Source organism: Oncorhynchus gorbuscha, linkage group LG13 (assembly GCF_021184085.1).
Source record: "Oncorhynchus gorbuscha isolate QuinsamMale2020 ecotype Even-year linkage group LG13, OgorEven_v1.0, whole genome shotgun sequence".
In the NCBI taxonomy this organism is placed as follows: domain Eukaryota; kingdom Metazoa; phylum Chordata; class Actinopteri; order Salmoniformes; family Salmonidae; genus Oncorhynchus; species Oncorhynchus gorbuscha.
Window position 1 is genome coordinate 97,120,386 of NC_060185.1, and position 22,881 is coordinate 97,143,266.

The 22,881-nt window shown below is 48.5% G+C and overlaps 1 protein-coding gene across 1 annotated transcript in view; it reads right to left on the reverse strand.

Annotated features, from left to right (window-relative positions):
- The window catches only part of LOC123993760 (catenin alpha-1-like), a 263,702-nt gene that overhangs the window by 47,945 nt on the left and 192,876 nt on the right, over positions 1 to 22,881 (reverse strand). Inside the window, 1 exon segment of the mRNA XM_046296236.1 lies at positions 9,266 to 9,371. Within this exon segment, the coding sequence (XP_046152192.1) occupies positions 9,266 to 9,371 (106 nt within the window).

Below are 22,881 nucleotides of genomic sequence, written 5' to 3' on the forward strand. Positions count from 1 at the left end.
CAGTACATACCACACACCCACACCCACACCCACACACATCCACACACAAGATCCATCTATACAAAAGTATGTGGACACCCCTTCAAATTTGGGGATTCACACAGAGACAGTTCAGCACACACAGTACACACACACACAGGTGTAGAAGATCACAGAGACAACACAGCCATGCAATCTCCATAGACAAACACTGGCAGGTGTGGAAGATCACACACACAGCCATGCAATCCCACCATAGACAAACACTGACAGGTGTAGAAGATCCCCCCAGCACAACACAGCCATGCAGTCTCCATAGACAAACACTGGCAGGTGTTTAAAAGATCAGCACAACACAGCCATGCAGTCTCCATAGACAAACACTGGCAGGTGTAGAAGATCGACACACACACACACACACACACACAACACACACACACTCTCTCCATCAATTCCATTCAAAATTGCATCCAAAACAGATACATAATCCTGTTCAAGATCCATCCACTATAGACAAACACTGGCAGGTGTAGAAGATCAGCCAACACAGCCATGCAGTCTCCATAGACAAACACTGGCAGGTGTAGAAGATCGAGCACAACACAGCCATGCAGTCTCCATAGACAAACACTGGCAGGTGTAGAAGATCGAGCACAACACAGCCATGCAGTCTCCATAGACAAACACTGGCAGGTGTAGAAGATCAAGCACAACACAGCCATGCAGTCTCCATAGACAAACACTGGCAGGTGTAGAAGATCGAGCACAACACAGCCATGCAGTCTCCATAGACAAACACTGGCAGGTGTAGAAGATCAAGCACAACACAGCCATGCAGTCTCCATAGACAAACACTGGCAGGTGTAGAAGATCAAGCACAACACAGCCATGCAGTCTCCATAGACAAACACTGGCAGGTGTAGAAGATCAAGCACAACACAGCCATAGAAGATCAAGCACAACATAGCCATGCAGTCTCCATAGACAAACACTGGCAGGTGTAGAAGATCAAGCACAACACAGCCATGCAGTCTCCATAGACAAACACTGGCAGGTGTAGAAGATCAAGCACAACACAGCCATGCAGTCTCCATAGACAAACACTGGCAGGTGTAGAAGATCAAGCACAACACAGCCATGCAGTCTCCATAGACAAACACTGGCAGGTGTAGAAGATCAAGCACAACACAGCCATGCAGTCTCCATAGACAAACACTGGCAGGTGTAGAAGATCAAGCACAACACAGCCATGCAGTCTCCATAGACAAACACTGGCAGGTGTAGAAGATCAAGCACAACACAGCCATGCAGTCTCCATAGACAAACACTGGCAGTAGAATGGAGGAATAGAATGGAGGCAACAACGGCTCAGCCGCGAAGCAGTAGGCCACACTAGCTTACAAAGACGGGATCGCCGAGTTGTTCTCAGAGAGAAGATCATGGTGAACGTTCTGGATCTGAACCCTGCCTGCAGTTCTGTGTGGAGCTTCAACCGAACTCTATTCCGTGTAACTCTAGCAACTAGTTCACCGGTGATGCAGAGCCACAGTAGTTTACAATCCATTATGTCACCCTTTGTTTTTTGTACAGGGAGACCAATACTGGCAACCCTCATGTCCTGAGGGACAAAACCAGCTCTACAGCACATATACAGGAGCGTGAAGAGATGTTGAAGAATAGCACACTTGACGAGTTCAGCTGTGATCCAATCACAAGCCCAGTGCTTTCACCAGCTAGGCTGTTCTTCGATGCGGTCATATATGCCTCTGATGATGCCTGAATAAGCAGACGATAAGAGGTCATTGCAGAGCTGCAGTCAATAGCACAGTGTCTTGAGGTTTGCAGGAATTTCTTCCACGCCACTATTGAGGGGGGGTGTAGGATCTTGCTGTTTGGGGCTACATTTTGAAGTTGGTGAGGGCCTTTTACTTCCAGGAGGGGTTTCAGTTGAATTGGCTTTAAGCCATTCGCTGGACTCTCAGCTTTTAGACAAAATAATAATAATAAATAATAATAATAATAATAATAATAATAATATATGCCATTTAGCAGACGCTTTTATCCAAAGCGACTTACAGTCATGTGTGCATACATTCTAAATCGAACCCACTACCCTGCTTTGCTCTACCAACTGAGCTACAGAAGGACCACGTCAAGAAAAAACAAAAGCTTTGGATGATGTCTCGTAGATCGTCCCATTTCTGCTGGGTAGAGGTGGGTTGGTCAAGGATTCCTCTAGAGCACAGGGGAAAGGCTGTGGTTTTTTGCCGGGTCAGCTGAGTCGCTGATGTCGATGCGTGGGGCTCTTTTTCGGTTCGACTCTGGGTATCTTGTGTGTCTGTAGAATCTACAGCACACGAGGGAGTCAGCGCAGTTGGGTATTCACAGCGCAGTACTGCAGGTTCCGATGGGTACCACAAGATCGGTATTGCAGGTTCCGATGGGTACCACAAGATCGGTACTGCAGGTTCCGATGGGTACCACAAGATCAGTACTGCAGGCCCGAAGGGTACCACAAGATCGGCTCGTCGTGTAAGGATCAGATCCAGCTGGTGCCACTGACCCGGTCGTGGGAGACCAGTGGGCTCCAGGAGAAGTTGTGGTCTGGAAGTACGAGTGATGCGTAGGTCGTAGGTCATGGCAGAACTCAAAGAGATGCTGCCCGTTTTCTTCCATTTATCAATCCCACGACTCTTCATGTCGCCAAGCAGGTAGAAGTGTTCTTATTTAGGGATGTCTACGGTGGCCTTACCCAACCGGGCTGACGCTCAGCCTTAAACCACCTGTCTTTTGCTTCTTGAAGGAATCCGAGTGTTGGGGGCGTACACACTCACGAGGTGGACAGGTTCCACCCGTGTTCAGACACAGGGCTAGGATTTTTCATTCCTTGTAGATTGTCAGGCATCTCCACTATGGAAGGGGCCGGACCTCACCTCCACTGTGGAAGGGGCCGGACCTCACCTCCACTGTGGAAGGGGCCGGACCTCACCTCCACTGTGGAAGGGGCCGGACCTCACCTCCACTGTGGAAGGGGCCGGACCTCACCTCCACTGTGGACGGGGCCGGACCTCACCTCCACTGTGGACGGGGCCGGACCTCACCTCCACTGTGGACGGGGCCGGACCTCACCTCCACTGTGGAAGGGGCCGGACCTCACCTCCACTGAGGAAGGGGCCGGACCTCACCTCCACTGTGGACGGGGCCGGACCTCACCTCCACTGTGGACGGGGCCGGACCTCACCTCCACTGTGGACGGGGCCGGACCTCACCTCCACTGTGGACGGGGCCGGACCTCACCTCCACTGTGGACGGGGCCGGACCTCACCTCCACTGTGGACGGGGCCGGACCTCACCTCCACTGTGGACGGGGCCGGACCTCACCTCCACTGTGGAAGGGGCCGGACCTCACCTCCACTGTGGACGGGGCCGGACCTCACCTCCACTGTGGACGGGGCCGGACCTCACCTCCACTGTGGACGGGGCCGGACCTCACCTCCACTGTGGACGGGGCCGGACCTCACCTCCACTGTGGAAGGGGCCGGACCTCACCTCCACTGTGGAAGGGGCCGGACCTCACCTCCACTGTGGACGGGGCCGGACCTCACCTCCACTGTGGAAGGGGCCGGACCTCACCTCCACTGTGGACGGGGCCGGACCTCACCTCCACTGTGGACGGGGCCGGACCTCACCTCCACTGTGGAAGGGGCCGGACCTCACCTCCACTGTGGAAGGGGCCGGACCTCACCTCCACTGTGGACGGGGCCGGACCTCACCTCCACTGTGGAAGGGCCGGACCTCACCTCCACTGTGGACGGGGCCGGACCTCACCTCCACTGTGGAAGGGGCCGGACCTCACCTCCACTGTGGAAGGGGCCGGACCTCACCTCCACTGTGGAAGGGGCCGGACCTCACCTCCACTGTGGAAGGGGCCGGACCTCATCTCCACTGTGGAAGGGGCCGGACCTCACCTCCACTGTGGAAGGGGCCGGACCTCACCTCCACTGTGGAAGGGGCCGGCGCTCATCTCCACTGTGGAAGGGGCCGGACCTCACCTCCACTGTGGAAGGGGCCGGACCTCACCTCCACTGTGGAAGGGGCCGGACCTCACCTCCACTGTGGAAGGGGCCGGACCTCACCTCCACTGTGGAAGGGGCCGGACCTCACCTCCACTGTGGAAGGGGCCGGACCTCACCTCCACTGTGGAAGGGGCCGGCGCTCATCTCCACTGTGGAAGGGGCCGGCGCTCATCTCCACTGTGGAAGGGGCCGGCGCTCATCTCCACTGTGGAAGGGGCTGGCGCTCATCTCCACTGTGGAAGGGGCTGGCGCTCATCTCCACTGTGGAAGGGGCTGGCGCTCATCTCGACGCCAACTGAGAAAGGGCTTGATAAACAGATAACTGCTTAACCTCCCCGTGTTGTATCTACACAGCACAACAAGCAGGGGCAAGGTGTATGGAGGCCCTGTGTTGCCCCCCCCCCCCCGGTCTCAGGGGCAAGGTGTATGGAGGCCCTGTGTTGCCCAGGCTGTGTTGCCCCCCCCCGGTCTCCCCTGTGTTGCCCAGGCAACAGGGCTCCCCCCTCCAAACCGATTATTCATTCAGACCCATAACCATTCCAATGTTTGTGAAGAGAAGCAAAATGGCCATCTGCATTTTACTCCAGTCCTATATGATTCATGCAGGTCAATACAAAGAAAAGGACAACGGAACGCATTTCATTAAACTGTTGAGAGGAAGGAAGGAAGGAGAGAGAATGAGGTGGTAATAGGAACGTCACATCGCACAGCATTAGGGGGACATATTATCAACAAGGTAATGCGCCATACTACTAATTATAAATAAAGAAAGGTAAAATAGACCCTATTATATTTCAACATTTAAATCAAATTTACTCGCCTATCAATTGTAACTTTGCAGGCCACATGTCCAGCATTGCGTGTCGTCTCCCAGCGTCCTGGTTTGAACAAGGCGCCCTATCCCAGTCCACATAATACCGTACAGCCCACACTCCAACAGATTACTGACGCTAAATTTCATTTATTTACCCAGGAGAGCATACATTATGGCCCTTCGTGATTTTTCCTGATGTGCGGTAGCCTATAATCTCTCATCTGTAGCCTATAATCTCTCATCTGTAGCCTATAATCTATCATCTGTAGCCTATAATCTATCATCTGTAGCCTATAATCTCTCATCTGTAGCCTATAATCTCTCATCTGTAGCCTATAATCTCTCATCTGTAGCCTATAATCTATCATCTGTAGCCTATAATCTCTCATCTGTAGCCTATAATCTCTCATCTGTAGCCTATAATCTATCATCTGTAGCCTATAATCTATCATCTGTAGCCTATAATCTCTCATCTGTAGCCTATAATCTCTCATCTGTAGCCTATAATCTATCATCTGTAGCCTATAATCTCTCATCTGTAGCCTATAATCTATCATCTGTAGCCTATAATCTATCATCTGTAGCCTATAATCTATCATCTGTAGCCTATAATCTATCATCTGTAGCCTATAATCTATCATCTGTAGCCTATAATCTATCATCTGTAGCCTATAATCTATCATCTGTAGCCTATAATCTATCATCTGTAGCCTATAATCTATCATCTGTAGCCTATAATCTATCATCTGTAGCCTATAATCTATCATCTGTAGCCTATAATCTCTCATCTGTAGCCTATAATCTATCATCTGTAGCCTATAATCTATCATCTGTAGCCTATAATCTATCATCTGTAGCCTATAATCTATCATCTGTAGCCTATAATCTATCATCTGTAGCCTATAATCTATCATCTGTAGCCTATAATCTATCATCTGTAGCCTATAATCTATCATCTGTAGCCTATAATCTATCATCTGTAGCCTATAATCTATCATCTGTAGCCTATAATCTATCATCTGTAGCCTATAATCTATCATCTGTAGCCTATAATCTATCATCGGTAGCCTATAATCTATCATCTGTAGCCTATAATCTATCATCTGTAGCCTATAATCTATCATCTGTAGCCTATAATCTATCATCTGTAGCCTATAATCTATCATCTGTAGCCTATAATCTATCATCTGTAGCCTATAATCTATCATCTGTAGCCTATAATCTATCATCTGTAGCCTATAATCTATCATCTGTAGCCTATAATCTATCATCTGTAGCCTATAATCTATCATCTGTAGCCTATAATCTATCATCTGTAGCCTATAATCTATCATCTGTAGCCTATAATCTATCATCTGTAGCCTATAATCTATCATCTGTAGCCTATAATCTATCATCTGTAGCCTATAATCTATCATCTGTAGCCTATAATCTATCATCTGTAGCCTATAATCTATCATCTGTAGCCTATAATCTATCATCTGTAGCCTATAATCTATCATCTGTAGCCTATAATCTATCATCTGTAGCCTATAATCTATCATCTGTAGCCTATAATATCTATCTGTAGCCTATAATCTATCATCTGTAGCCTATAATCTATCATCTGTAGCCTATAATCTATCATCTGTAGCCTATAATCTATCATCTGTAGCCTATAATCTATCATCTGTAGCCTATAATCTATCATCTGTAGCCTATAATCTATCATCTGTAGCCTATAATCTATCATCTGTAGCCTAAATCTATCATCTGTAGCCTATAATCTATCATCTGTAGCCTATAATCTATCATCTGTAATAATCTATCATCTGTAGCCTATAATCTATCATCTGTAGCCTATAATCTATCATCTGTAGCCTATAATCTATCATCTGTAGCCTATAATCTATCATCTGTAGCCTATAATCTATCATCTGTAGCCTATAATCTATCATCTGTAGCCTATAATCTATCATCTGTAGCCTATAATCTATCATCTGTAGCCTATAATCTATCATCTGTAGCCTATAATCTATCATCTGTAGCCTATAATCTATCATCTGTAGCCTATAATCTATCATCTGTAGCCTATAATCTATCATCTGTAGCCTATAATCTATCATCTGTATAATCATCATCTGTAGCCTATAATCTATCATCTGTAGCCTATAATCTATCATCTGTAGCCTATAATCTATCATCTGTAGCCTATAATCTATCATCTGTAGCCTATAATCTATCATCTGTAGCCTATAATCTATCATCTGTAGCCTATAATCTATCATCTGTAGCCTCTATCATCTGTAGCCTATAATCTATCATCTGTAGCCTATAATCTATCATCTGTAGCCTATAATCTATCATCTGTAGCCTATAATCTATCATCTGTAGCCTATAATCTATCATCTGTAGCCTATAATCTATCATCTGTAGCCTATAATCTATCATCTGTAGCCTATAATCTATCATCTGTAGCCTATAATCTCTCATCTGTAGCCTATAATCTATCATCTGTAGCCTATAATCTATCATCTGTAGCCTATAATCTATCATCGGTAGCCTATAATCTATCATCTGTAGCCTATAATCTATCATCTGTAGCCTATAATCTATCATCTGTCAGGCTCAAGTAGCATCAGGTTTGAATGTTCATGCTAATCAAAGTTATAATCAAATCCAGACATTTAAATGATTTATAATGACACTTCCTGTTTTTGTGGGAAAAGTATTATATTCTCGGGAACATTTGTAAAATATGAATCCCTGACAGAGGTAGACATGTGTTTTCATGTCTGGGATGGGGGGATATAGAGGAGAGGGGGATATAGAGGAGAGGGGGATATAGAGGAGAGGGGGATATATAGAGGAGAGGGGGATATATAGAGGAGAGGGGGATATATAGAGGAGAGGGGGATATATAGAGGAGAGGGGGATATATAGAGGAGAGGGGGATATATAGAGGAGAGGGGGATATATAGAGGAGAGGGGGATATATAGAGGAGAGGGGGATATATAGAGGAGAGGGGGATATATAGAGGAGAGGGGGATATATAGAGGAGAGGGGGATATATAGAGGAGAGGGGGATATATAGAGGAGAGGGGGATATATAGAGGAGAGGGGGATATATAGAGGAGAGGGGATATATAGAGGAGAGGGGGATATATAGAGGAGAGGGGGATATATAGAGGAGAGGGGGATATATAGAGGAGAGGGGGATAGAGAGGAGAGGGGGATAGAGAGGAGAGGGGGATAGAGAGGAGAGGGGGATAGAGAGGAGAGGGGGATAGAGAGGAGAGGGGGATAGAGAGGAGAGGGGGATAGAGGAGAGGGGGATAGAGGAGAGGGGGATAGAGGAGAGGGGGATAGAGGAGAGGGGGATAGAGGAGAGGAAGATAGAGGAGAGGGGGATAGAGGAGAGGGGATAGAGGAGAAGGGGATAGAGGAGAAGGGGATAGAGGAGAGGAAGATAGAGGAGAGGAAGATAGAGGAGAGGAAGATAGAGGAGAGGAAGATAGAGGAGAGGAAGATAGAGGAGAGGAAGATAGAGGAGAGGGGGATAGAGGAGAGGGGGATAGAGGAGAGGGGGATAGAGGAGAGGGGGATAGAGGAGAGGGGGATAGAGGAGAGGGGGATAGAGGAGAGGGGGATAGAGGAGAGGGGGATAGAGGAGAGGGGGATAGAAAGTAGGGGGATAGAGGAGAGGGGGATAGAGAGTATGGGGGATGGGGCAGAGAAGCAAGACAGGGATTGAAAGAGAGATAGCGAGAGAAACAGACTAGAGGAGGGAGGAAGAGGGAGGGAGGGAGAGAGAGGGAGGAAGAAGAGGGAGGGAGAGAGAGGAGGAAGAGGGAGAGAGGGAGGAAGAGGGAGAGAGGGAGGAAGAGGGAGAGGGAGGAAGAGAGGGATGAAGAGGGAGAGAAGGAGGGAGAGAGGGAGAGAGGAAGAGGGTTGGAGGAAGAGGGATGGAGGAAGAGGGATGAAGAGGGAGAGAGGGATGAAGAGGGAGAGAGGGATGAAGAGGGAGAGAGGGATGAAGAGGGAGAGAGGGATGAAGAGGGAGAGAGGGATGAAGAGGGAGAGAGGGATGAAGAGGGAGAGAGGGATGAAGAGGGAGAGAGGGATGAAGAGGGAGAGAGGGAGGGAGAGAGGAAGAGGGATGAAAAGGGAGGGAGGAAGAGGGAGGGATGAAGAGGGAGAGAGGGAGGGAGGAAGAGGGATGAAAAGGGAGGGAGGAAGAGGGAGGGATGAAGAGGGAGAGAGGGATGAAGAGAGGGATGAAGAGGGAGAGAGGGATGAAGAGAGGGATGAAGAGGGAGAGAGGGATGAAGAGAGGGATGAAGAGGGAGAGAGGAGGAGGTAGGGAAGGATAAAGGGGAAATGCTAGATGGTGAGATATGGAACAGCGTAATCTACCTGGTCTGCAATGGTGCGTCCCAGTTTATCCATTCTGGATCCAGCCTCAGCAATCTTCTTCGCAGCACTGATGACATCAGAGGTATTCTTCAACGGACCTTTACCCCTGGGAACACAGAACACACACACACATCAGTCTGCTGTTCACACACACACACCTCTTCAACAGACCTCTACCCCTGGGAAGACAGGACACACACACATCAGTCTGCTGTTCACACACACACACCTCTTCAACAGGCCTCTACCCCTGGGAAGACAAGATCCACATCAACCTGCTGTTCATACACAGTACACACACACCTTTCATACACTGACTACATCCATACACACCTCTTAAACAGACCTCTACCCGTGGGAACACATGATACACACACACACACACACACACACACACACACACACACACACACACACACACACACACACACACACACACACACACACACACACACACACACACACACGATACAGTCCATCCACTCTCATCTAATATTCAGCAGCATCTCATCATGCAGTCTGTTTCTGAAGAATGTATATGTTCTCTCTCTCTGACCGATGGTATGGATATGGGGATGTGTGTTATGGTATACACACAGCACATCATATGGAAAACTTTGCCCTATATCGCACACTACATATCGCACACGACATATCGCACACGACATATCGCACACGACATATCGCACACGACATATCGCACACGACATATCGCACACTACATATCGCACACTACATATCGCACACTACATATCGCACACTACATATCGCACACTACATATCGCACACTACATATCGCACACTACATATCGCACACTACATATCGCACACTACATATCGCACACTACATATCGCACACTACATATCGCACACTACATATCGCACACTACATATCGCACACTACATATCGCACACTACATATCGCACACTACATATCGCACACTACATATCGCACACTACATATCGCACACTACATATCGCACACTACATATCGCACACTACATATCGCACACTACATATCGCACACTACATATCGCACACTACATATCGTACACTACATATCGTACACTACATATCGCACACTACATATAGCACACTACATATCGTACACTACATTTGACCAGGACCCAAAAGTAGTGCACTAGGACAAAGGGCACCACCCGGGACACAGATTCCTCTAATGACTAGTGCCTGGATTTAAATTGATCTCAAACCTTTAGCCTGTTCAGCCTGTTAAAGCTGGATTTAAATTGATCCCAAACCTTTAGCCTGTTCAGCCTGTTAAAGCTGGATTTAAATTGATCTCAAACCTTTAGCCTGTTCAGCCTGTTAAAGCTGGATTTAAATTGATCTCAAACCTTTAGCCTGTTCAGCCTGTTAAAGCTGGATTTAAATTGATCCCAAACCTTTAGCCTGTTCAGCCTGTTAAAGCTGGATTTAAATTGATCTCAAACCTTTAGCCTGTTCAGCCTGTTAAAGCTGGATTTAAATTGATCCCAAACCTTTAGCCTGTTCAGACTGTTAATTTAAATTGATCCCAAACCTTTAGCCTGTTCAGCCTGTTAAAGCTGGATTTAAATTGATCCCAAACCTTTAGCCTGTTCAGACTGTTAATTTAAATTGATCCCAAACCTTTAGCCTGTTCAGCCTGTTAAAGCTGGATTTAAATGGATCCCAAACCTTTAGCCTGTTCAGACTGTTAATTTAAATTGATCCCAAACTTTTAGCCTGTTCAGCCTGTTAACACTTAAATGTAACGGAAATGTAACTAAATGTTACAAAAACGTCATCTACATAAATCCCAAAAATAATTATTTATAATTAGAGTCCATAAACAACTAGTAATGCTGCGTACTTTAAGAAAGGTTACAATCTCACCTTTCTGGTTACTGATACTTCTACTCACTTTAGAGGACATGATCTCAGGTATAAATGACAATTAAATACTATATTTACTGAATTTCCTATTCAACAAAACTATGAATACGGCCTGAAATGACATGTTTTTCTAAATATAGCATCATCAATTTATAAACCAACTAAATATAATATTACACCCCCCCTTAACTGTCAAATACACATGTATATTTAGTGTTAGAGAACCCCCCCCCCCCCTACTGCAAATGACACAAAAAAATCATATTGCAGTTAGCCATGACAGCTGTTACAATAGAAGGCCTGTTACCATGACAGCTGTTACAATAGAATGCCTGTTACCATGACAGCTGTTACAATAGAAGGCCTGTTACCATGACAGCTGTTACAATAGAAGGCCTGTTACCATGACAGCTGTTACAATAGAAGGCCTGTTACCATGACAGCTGTTACAATAGAAGGCCTGTTACCGTGACAGCTGTTACAATAGAAGGCCTGTTACCGTGACAGCTGTTACAATAGAAGGCCTGTTACCATGACAGCTGTTACAATAGAAGGCCTGTTACCGTGACAGCTGTTACAACAGAAGGCCTGTTACCATGACAGATTTTACAATAGAATGATGTTACCATGACAGCTGCTACAATAGAAGGCCTGTTACCATGACAGCTGTTACAATAGAATGCCTGTTACCGTGACAGCTGTTACAATAGAAGGCATGTTACCATGACATCTTTTACAACAGAACGCATGTTACCATAACAACCTTTATAATAGAATGATTGTTACCATGACAGCCTTTATAATAGAACTCTTATATAAATATAAATATTTGCACTTGGCAAAAAAACAAACATCTTAAGGTAGAAATGGAATGAAACAAACGGGCATTCTATTGTTGCTCTGTTATAGTGGCCACTATAGTAGACATCGATCAAGTGCACAAGGCTTCATGTGTGCAAACATAACATCCACTGAGTAACACATGTACTAACACACACACACACACACACACACACCACACACACACACACACACACACACACACACACACACACACACACACACACACACACACACACAGTACACAGTACACAGTACACAGTACACAGTACACACACACACACACACACACACACACACACCAAAAGCAATATATTTGGTCTGCACTGCACATCATTACATTGTACACGTTCTGCCTGTGGACGTCTGTTCTACAATGTTCCAGCAGAGCGTGATGCCCTTTGTCGGCATAAATGATCTCTTTCAGGCAGAGAGTAAAACCCAGCATACCCCCTTTTCATCCACTGTATTGAAGAAGTGAGAGGGAAAGTGTGTGGTGTTCCTTTCACCTCTATAGTAGCATCCAGTTTAAACCAGGCCCGGCTCCAGCTACACTTTAACCCTGAATCCACTTGTTTAACAGGCAATGCCTCATTTTCACCTAATTCTCTCATTCTGAAAAATAACCACATACTGTAGAGGGAAAACATGAGTTTCTGTTGGCTAGTTAACATTTCACACAGATTGCCAGGGTCCAGTAAGCAACTAACACTTTGTAACTTGAGGAACGGCAATGTTAGCTCAACTGATGTTGTTACTAAGGTTAGCTCAACTGTTGTTACTAAGGTTAGCCCATCTGATGTTGTTACTAAGGTTAGCCCATCTGATTGTTACTAAGGTTAGCCCATCTGTTGTTACTAAGGTTAGCCCATCTGATGTTGTTACTAAGGTTAGCCCATCTGATGTTGTTACTAAGGTTAGCCCATCTGATGTTGTTACTAAGGTTAGCCCATCTGATGTTGTTACTAAGGTTAGCTCAACTGATGTTGTTACTAAGGTTAGCCCATCTGATGTTGTTACTAAGGATAGCCCATCTGATGTTGTTACTAAGGATAGCCCATCTGATGTTGTTACTAAGGTTAGCTCATCTGATGTTGTTACTAAGGTTAGCCCATCTGATGTTGTTACTAAGGTTAGCCCATCTGATGTTGTTACTAAGGTTAGCCCATCTGATGTTGTTACTAAGGTTAGCCCATCTGATGTTGTTACTAAGGTTAGCCCATCTGATGTTACTAAGGTTAGCCCATCTGATGTTACTAAGGTTAGCCCATCTGATGTTGTTACTAAGGTTAGCCCATCTGATGTTGTTACTAAGGTTAGCCCATCTGATGTTTACTAAGGTTAGCCCATCTGATGTTGTTACTAAGGTTAGCCCATCTGATGTTGTTACTAAGGTTAGCCCATCTGATGTTGTTACTAAGGATAGCCCATCTGATGTTGTTACTAAGGTTAGCCCACCTGATGTTGTTACTAAGGATAGCCCATCTGATGTTGTTACTAAGGTTAGCTCATCTGATGTTGTTACTAAGGTTAGCCCATCTGATGTTGTTACTAAGGATAGCCCATCTGATGTTGTTACTAAGGTTAGCCCATCTGATGTTGTTACTAAGGATAGCCCATCTGATGTTGTTACTAAGGATAGCCCATCTGATGTTGTTACTAAGGTTAGCCCATCTGATGTTGTTACTAAGGTTAGCCCATCTGATGTTGTTACTAAGGTTAGCCCATCTGATGTTGTTACTAAGGTTAGCCCATCTGATGTTACTAAGGTTAGCCCATCTGATGTTGTTACTAAGGTTAGCCCATCTGATGTTGTTACTAAGGTTAGCCCATCTGATGTTGTTACTAAGGATAGCTCATCTGATGTTACTAAGGTTAGCCCATCTGATGTTGTTACTAAGGTTAGCCCATCTGATGTTGTTACTAAGGTTAGCCCATCTGATGTTGTTACTAAGGTTAGCCCATCTGATGTTGTTACTAAGGTTAGCCCATCTGATGTTGTTACTAAGGTTAGCCCATCTGATGTTGTTACTAAGGTTAGCCCATCTGATGTTGTTACTAAGGTTAGCCCATCTGATGTTGTTACTAAGGATAGCCCATCTGATGTTGTTACTAAGGTTAGCCCATCTGATGTTGTTACTAAGGTTAGCCCATCTGATGTTGTTACTAAGGTTAGCCCATCTGATGTTGTTACTAAGGTTAGCCCATCTGATGTTGTTACTAAGGTTAGCCCATCTGATGTTGTTACTAAGGTTAGCCCATCTGATGTTGTTACTAAGGTTAGCCCATCTGATGTTGTTACTAAGGTTAGCCCATCTGATGTTACTAAGGTTAGCCCATCTGATGTTACTAAGGTTAGCCCATCTGATGTTACTAAGGTTAGCCCATCTGATGTTACTAAGGTTAGCCCATCTGATGTTACTAAGGTTAGCCCATCTGATGTTACTAAGGTTAGCCCATCTGATGTTGTTACTAAGGTTAGCCCATCTGATGTTGTTACTAAGGTTAGCCCATCTGATGTTACTAAGGATAGCCCATCTGATGTTACTAAGGATAGCCCATCTGATGTTGTTACTAAGGTTAGCCCATCTGATGTTGTTACTAAGGTTAGCCCATCTGATGTTGTTACTAAGGTTAGCCCATCTGATGTTGTTACTAAGGTTAGCCCATCTGATGTTACTAAGGTTAGCCAATCTGATGTTGTTACTAAGGTTAGCCCATCTGATGTTGTTACTAAGGTTAGCCCATCTGATGTTACTAAGGATAGCCCATCTGATGTTACTAAGGATAGCCCATCTGATGTTACTAAGGTTAGCCCATCTGATGTTACTAAGGTTAGCCCATCTGATGTTACTAAGGTTAGCCCATCTGATGTTACTAAGGTTAGCCCATCTGATGTTGTTACTAAGGTTAGCCCATCTGATGTTGTTACTAAGGTTAGCCCATCTGATGTTACTACCTCCACATTCAGGTTAGCCACATCTGATGGGCCAGTCATCACCACCATATTACTAACCTCACCACCATATTCAGTTAGCCCATCTGATGTTGTTACTAAGGATAGCCCATCTGATGTTGTTACTAAGGATAGCCCATCTGATGTTGTTACTAAGGTTAGCCCATCTGATGTTGTTACTAAGGTTAGCCCATCGGATGTTGTTACTAAGGATAGCCCATCGGATGTTGTTACTAAGGTTAGCCCATCTGTTGTTACTAAGGTTAGCCCATCTGATGTTCAGACACTGGGCCAGTCATCACCTCTACCACCACATTCAGACACTGGGCCAGTCATCACCTCTACCACCATATTCAGACACTGGGCCAGTCATCACCTCCATATTCAGACACTGGGCCAGTCATCACCTCCACATTCAGACACTGGGCCAGTCATCACCTCCACATTCAGACACTGGGCCAGTCATCACCTCCACATTCAGACACTGGGCCAGTCATCACCTCCACATTCAGACACTGGGCCAGTCATCACCTCTACCATCATATTCAGACACTGGGCCAGTCATCACCTCCACATTCAGACACTGGGCCAGTCATCACCTCTACCACCATATTCAGACACTGGGCCAGTCATCACCTCCACATTTAGACACTGGGCCAGTCATCACCACCATATTCAGACACTGGGCCAGTCATCACCTCCACATTCAGACACTGGGCCAGTCATCACCTCCACATTCAGACACTGGGCCAGTCATCACCTCTACCACCACATTCAGACACTGGGCCAGTCATCACCTCCACATTCAGACACTGGGCCAGTCATCACCACCATATTCAGACACTGGGCCAGTCATCACCACCATATTCAGACACTGGGCCAGTCATCACCTCCATATTCAGACACTGGGCCAGTCATCACCTCTACCACCATATTCAGACACTGGGCCAGTCATCACCACCATATTCAGACACTGGGCCAGTCATCACCTCCACATTCAGACACTGGGCCAGTCATCACCTCTACCACCACATTCAGACACTGGGCCAGTCATCACCTCCACATTCAGACACTGGGCCAGTCATCACCACCATATTCAGACACTGGGCCAGTCATCACCACCATATTCAGACACTGGGCCAGTCATCACCTCCATATTCAGACACTGGGCCAGTCATCACCTCTACCACCATATTCAGACACTGGGCCAGTCATCACCTCCACATTCAGACACTGGGCCAGTCATCACCTCCACATTCAGACACTGGGCCAGTCATCACCACCATATTCAGACACTGGGCCAGTCATCACCTCCACATTCAGACACTGGGCCAGTCATCACCTCCACATTCAGACACTGGGCCAGTCATCACCTCTACCACCACATTCAGACACTGGGCCAGTCATCACCTCCACATTCAGACACTGGGCCAGTCATCACCTCTACCACCACATTCAGACACTGGGCCAGTCATCACCACCATATTCAGACACTGGGCCAGTCATCACCTCCACATTCAGACACTGGGCCAGTCATCACCTCCACATTCAGACACTGGGCCAGTCATCACCTCCACATTCAGACACTGGGCCAGTCATCACCTCTACCACCACATTCAGACACTGGGCCAGTCATCACCTCCACATTCAGACACTGGGCCAGTCATCACCTCCACATTCAGACACTGGGCCAGTCATCACCTCCACATTCAGACACTGGGCCAGTCATCACCTCCACATTCAGACACTGGGCCAGTCATCACCTCCACATTCAGACACTGGGCCAGTCATCACCACCATATTCAGACACTGGGCCAGTCATCACCTCTACCACCATATTCAGACACTGGGCCAGTCATCACCACCACATTCAGACACTGGGCCAGTCATCACCTCTACCACCACATTCAGACACTGGGCCAGTCATCACCTCTACCTCCATATTTAGACACTGGGCCAGTCATCACCTCTACCACCATATTCAGACACTGGGCCAGTCATCACCTCCACATTCAGACACTGGGCCAGTCAGGTTGCTTCCTTATTCAGTGATATATATAAACTGCATACAGGTTTGTTATTACATGAAAGTTCACGTTCGAGAAAGCATTCTGCCCCCCCCCCCCCCCAAAAAAACTGCATTTTGATTAAAAAACATTTGTTCACGTTCAAAACGGCTCTCCTGTGAAGTCGTGACTTGCGACACACGCCTTCGTTTCCTGAATCGGGTCACATCTGTCACATGCATCCGGGCTACACATGTCTTACTCATTACAAGCTGCTGGTAGTGTACTATACAGGGGCCATACGGTGAGTAGTGCACTATATAAGGGGATGTAGCCATATGCAACATTTAACATTACATTTAATAATATAATATATGCCATTTAGCAGACGCTTTTATCCAAAGCGACTTACAGTCATGTGTGCATACATTCTACGTATGGGTGGTCCCGGGAATCGAACCCACTACCCTGGCGTTACAAGCGCCATGCTCTACCAACTGAGCTACAGAAGTCATTTAGCAGACGCTCTTATCCAGAGCGACTTACAAATTGGTGCATTCACCTTATGACATCCAGTGGAACAGTCACTTTACAATAGTGCATCTAAATCTTAAAGGGGGGGTGAGAGGGATTACTTATCCTTATGCAACAGGGTGGGCGGCGCCACCAGGCAGTAACAGGCTGTGTAGAGAGAGCTAGGACGGCAGACATACTAGAAAAAAAGGCCCAAATCAATTTCCTGATTTAACATTGCTGGCGAGGACAAGGTTGAGAGTCAATAATTTGGGCGTGGACTAAAGTAGCTCTCTCTCTCTCTGCTGCAGGTGTCACAGTTTTAGGTACCATTACACAGAGACCTCAGTCACTCACACGCTTTCCTAGTCCGGGAAATATTTACACACGAGTGGAGATTCATTCTGACAACAATTTCTCAGATCTATCTGATTGGTGGGTTTGGTTCAAATTCTATCCCTTTCCACTGTGTAAAGACTAGAAAGAGACTGTGCCAAGCCCTTAACATGGTTAAAATGTCATCTCCATCTTCAAGAAGACCCTTTAATACCACTTCTTAAACATCTCCATCAGAACAGATGTGTTTTGAATCACTACATATGCATGTGTGTTTTAATGGCAGGACTAGCGTAGCAGGCTCGGGGAAGTGAGAACAGCGCTTCATTTGCATGTATTTCCATTACATTAGCATGCAGCACAATGGGTCTGGGAGGGGAAACCGCTGTCCGGCAGGATGTTCTCCTGATACTTCAGGGGGTCGCGGATCAGAAGTGGTAAAGACTCAAGCTGATTGAAGCTGGACGATTCTAGGCATTTGCCTCAGCAGCCTGACCTGAGGGAAGGGAGTAGAGGGTTGGATGGATGGAGGAAGGAGGAAGGGGTAGAGGGTTGGATGGATGGAGGAAGGGGTAGAGGGTTGGATGGATGGAGGAAGGGGTAGAGGGTTGGATGGATGGAGGAAGGGGTAGAGGGTTGGATGGATGGAGGAAGGGGTAGAGGGTTGGATGGATGGAGGAAGGGGTAGAGGGTTGGATGGATGGAGGGAGGGAGTAGAGGGTTGGATGGATGGAGGAAGGAGGGAGGGAGTAGAGGGTTGGATGGATGGAGGAAGGAGGGAGGGAGTAGAGGGTTGGATGGATGGAGGAAGGAGGGAGGGAGTAGAGGGTTGGATGGATGGAGGAAGGAGGGAGTAGAGGGTTGGATGGATGGAGGAAGGAGGGAGGGAGTAGAGGGTTGGATGGATGGAGAAAGGAGGGAGGGAGTAGAGGGTTGGATGGATGGAGGGAGGGAGTAGAGGGTTGGATGGATGGAGGAAGGGGTAGAGGGTTGGATGGATGGAGGAAGGGGTAGAGGGTTGGATGGATGGAGGAAGGGGTAGAGGGTTGGATGGATGGAGGAAGGGGTAGAGGGTTGGATGGATGGAGGAAGGGGTAGAGGGTTGGATGGATGGAGGAAGGGGTAGAGGGTTGGATGGATGGAGGAAGGGGTAGAGGGTTGGATGGATGGAGGAAGGGGTAGAGGGTTGGATGGATGGAGGAAGGAGGGAGTAGAGGGTTGGATGGATGGAGGAAGGAGGGAGTAGAGGGTTGGATGGATGGAGGAAGGAGGGAGGGAGTAGAGGGTTGGATGGATGGAGGAAGGAGGGAGGGAGTAGAGGGTTGGATGGATGGAGGAAGGAGGGAGGGAGTAGAGGGTTGGATGGATGGAGAAAGGAGGGAGGGAGGAGAGGGTTGGATGGATGGAGAGGAAGGAGGGAGGGAGTAGAGGGTTGGATGGATGGAGGAAGGGGTAGAGGGTTGGATGGATGGAGGAAGGGGTAGAGGGTTGGATGGATGGAGGAAGGGGTAGAGGGTTGGATGGATGGAGGAAGGGGTAGAGGGTTGGATGGATGGAGGAAGGGGTAGAGGGTTGGATGGATGGAGGAAGGGGTAGAGGGTTGGATGGATGGAGGAAGGGGTAGAGGGTTGGATGGATGGAGGAAGGGGTAGAGGGTTGGATGGATGGAGGAAGGGGTAGAGGGTTGGATGGATGGAGGAAGGAGGGAGGGAGTAGAGGGTTGGATGGATGGAGGAAGGAGGGAGGGAGTAGAGGGTTGGATGGATGGAGGAAGGAGGGAGGGAGTAGAGGGTTGGATGGATGGAGGAAGGAGGGAGTAGAGGGTTGGATGGATGGAGGAAGGAGGGAGGGAGTAGAGGGTTGGATGGATGGAGAAAGGAGGGAGGGAGGAGAGGGTTGGATGGATGGAGAGGAAGGAGGGAGGGAGTAGAGGGTTGGAGGAAGGGGTAGAGGGTTGGATGGATGGAGGAAGGGGTAGAGGGTTGGATGGATGGAGGAAGGGGTAGAGGGTTGGATGGATGGAGGAAGGGGTAGAGGGTTGGATGGATGGAGGAAGGGGTAGAGGGTTGGATGGATGGAGGAAGGGGTAGAGGGTTGGATGGATGGAGGAAGGGGTAGAGGGTTGGATGGATGGAGGAAGGGGTAGAGGGTTGGATGGATGGAGGAAGGGGTAGAGGGTTGGATGGATGGAGGAAGGGGTAGAGGGTTGGATGGATGGAGGAAGGAGGGAGTAGAGGGTTGGATGGAGGAAGGAGGGAGGGAGTAGAGGGTTGGATGGATGGAGAGGAAGGAGGGAGGGAGTAGAGGTTGGATGGATGGAGGAAGGGGTAGAGGGTTGGATGGATGGAGGAAGGAGGGAAGGGGTAGAGGGTTGGATGGATGGAGGAAGGAGGGAGGGAGTAGAGGGTTGGATGGATGGAGGAAGGAGTAGAGGGTTGGATGGATGGAGGAAGGGGTAGAGGGTTGGATGGATGGAGGAAGGGGTAGAGGGTTGGGTAGAGGGTTGGATGGATGGAGGAAGGGGTAGAGGGTTGGCTGGATGGAGGAAGGGGTAGAGGGTTGGATGGATGGAGGAAGGGGTAGAGGGTTGGGTAGAGGGTTGGATGGATGGAGGAAGGGGTAGAGGGTTGGATGGATGGAGGAAGGAGGGAGTGGAGGGTTGGATGGATAGAGGAAGGAGGGAGGGAGTAGAGGGTTGGATGGATGGAGAAAGGAGGGAGGGAGGAGAGGGTTGGATGGATGGAGAGGAAGGAGGGAGGGAGTAGAGGGTTGGAGGAAGGGGTAGAGGGTTGGATGGATGGAGGAAGGGGTAGAGGGTTGGATGGATGGAGGAAGGGGTAGAGGGTTGGATGGATGGAGGAAGGGGTAGAGGGTTGGATGGATGGAGGAAGGGGTAGAGGGTTGGATGGATGGAGGAAGGGGTAGAGGGTTGGATGGATGGAGGAAGGGGTAGAGGGTTGGATGGATGGAGGAAGGGGTAGAGGGTTGGATGGATGGAGGAAGGGGTAGAGGGTTGGATGGATGGAGGAAGGGGTAGAGGGTTGGATGGATGGAGGAAGGGGTAGAGGGTTGGATGGATGGAGGAAGGAGGGAGTAGAGGGTTGGATGGAGGAAGGAGGGAGGGAGTAGAGGGTTGGATGGATGGAGAGGAAGGAGGGAGGGAGTAGAGGGTTGGATGGATGGAGAGGAAGGAGGGAGGGAGTAGAGTGTTGGATGGATGGAGGAAGGGGTAGAGGGTTGGATGGATGGAGGAAGGAGGGAAGGGGTAGAGGGTTGGATGGATGGAGGAAGGAGGGAGGGAGTAGAGGGTTGGATGGATGGAGGAAGGAGTAGAGGGTTGGATGGATGGAGGAAGGGGTAGAGGGTTGGATGGATGGAGGAAGGGGTAGAGGGTTGGGTAGAGGGTTGGATGGATGGAGGAAGGGGTAGAGGGTTGGCTGGATGGAGGAAGGGGTAGAGGGTTGGATGGATGGAGGAAGGGGTAGAGGGTTGGGTAGAGGGTTGGATGGATGGAGGAAGGGGTAGAGGGTTGGATGGATGGAGGAAGGAGGGAGTGGAGGGTTGGATGGATAGAGGAAGGAGGGAGGGAGTAGAGGGTTGGATGGATGGAGGAAGGGGTAGAGGGTTGGATGGATGGAGGAAGGGGTAGAGGGTTGGATGGATGGAGGAAGGGGTAGAGGGTTGGATGGATGGAGGAAGGGGTAGAGGGTTGGATGGATGGAGGAAGGGGTAGAGGGTTGGATGGATGGAGGAAGGGGTAGAGGGTTGGATGGATGGAGGAAGGGGTAGAGGGTTGGATGGATGGAGGAAGGGGTAGAGGGTTGGATGGATGGAGGAAGGAGGGAGTAGAGGGTTGGATGGATGGAGGAAGGAGGGAGTAGAGGGTTGGATGGATGGAGGAAGGAGGGAGGGAGTAGAGGGTTGGATGGATGGAGAAAGGAGGGAGGGAGGAGAGGGTTGGATGGATGGAGAGGAAGGAGGGAGGGAGTAGAGGGTTGGATGGATGGAGGAAGGGGTAGAGGGTTGGATGGATGGAGGAAGGGGTAGAGGGTTGGATGGATGGAGGAAGGGGTAGAGGGTTGGATGGATGGAGGAAGGGGTAGAGGGTTGGATGGATGGAGGAAGGGGTAGAGGGTTGGATGGATGGAGGAAGGGGTAGAGGGTTGGATGGATGGAGGAAGGGGTAGAGGGTTGGCTGGATGGAGGAAGGGGTAGAGGGTTGGATGGATGGAGGAAGGGGTAGAGGGTTGGATGGATGGAGGAAGGGGTAGAGGGTTGGGTAGAGGGTTGGATGGATGGAGGAAGGGGTAGAGGGTTGGATGGATGGAGGAAGGGGTAGAGGGTTGGATGGATGGAGGAAGGAGGGAGTAGAGGGTTGGATGGATGGAGGAAGGAGGGAGTAGAGGGTTGGATGGATGAAGGAAGGAGGGAGGAGGGGGCTGGATGGACAGAGGAAGCAGGGAGAAGGGGCTGGATGGACAGAGGAAGCAGGGAGAAGGGGGCTGGATGGACAGAGGAAGCAGGGAGAAGGGGGCTGGATGGACAGAGGAAGCAGGGAGAAGGGGGCTGGATGGACAGAGGGAGAAGGGGGCTGGATGGACAGAGGGAGAAGGGGGCTGGATGGACAGAGGGAGAAGGGGGCTGGATGGACAGGGGAAGCAGGGAGGAGGGGGCTGGATGGACAGAGGAAACAGGGAGGAGGGGGCTGGATGGACAGAGGAAGCAGGGAAAAGGGGGCTGGATGGACAGAGGAAGCAGGGAGGAGGGGGCTGGATGGACAGAGGAAGCAGGGAGAAGGGGGCTGGATGGACAGAGGAAGCAGGGAGAAGGGGGCTGGATTGACAGAGGAAGCAGGGAGAAGGGGGCTGGATTGACAGAGGAAACAGGGAGAAGGGGGCTGGATGGACAGAGGAAGCAGGGAGAAGGGGGCTGGATTGACAGAGGAAGGCAAAGTAAGTGTTTTCATGTTCAATATCATGGTGTTGTGCTCAGGACAATGCCTTGGCTTGTGCTGACAGAGTGACGCCAGCACCAGGGGAGATCTGACTGGAGAATCTAGACATTTCATTGACAAGTCCTTTAAAGAG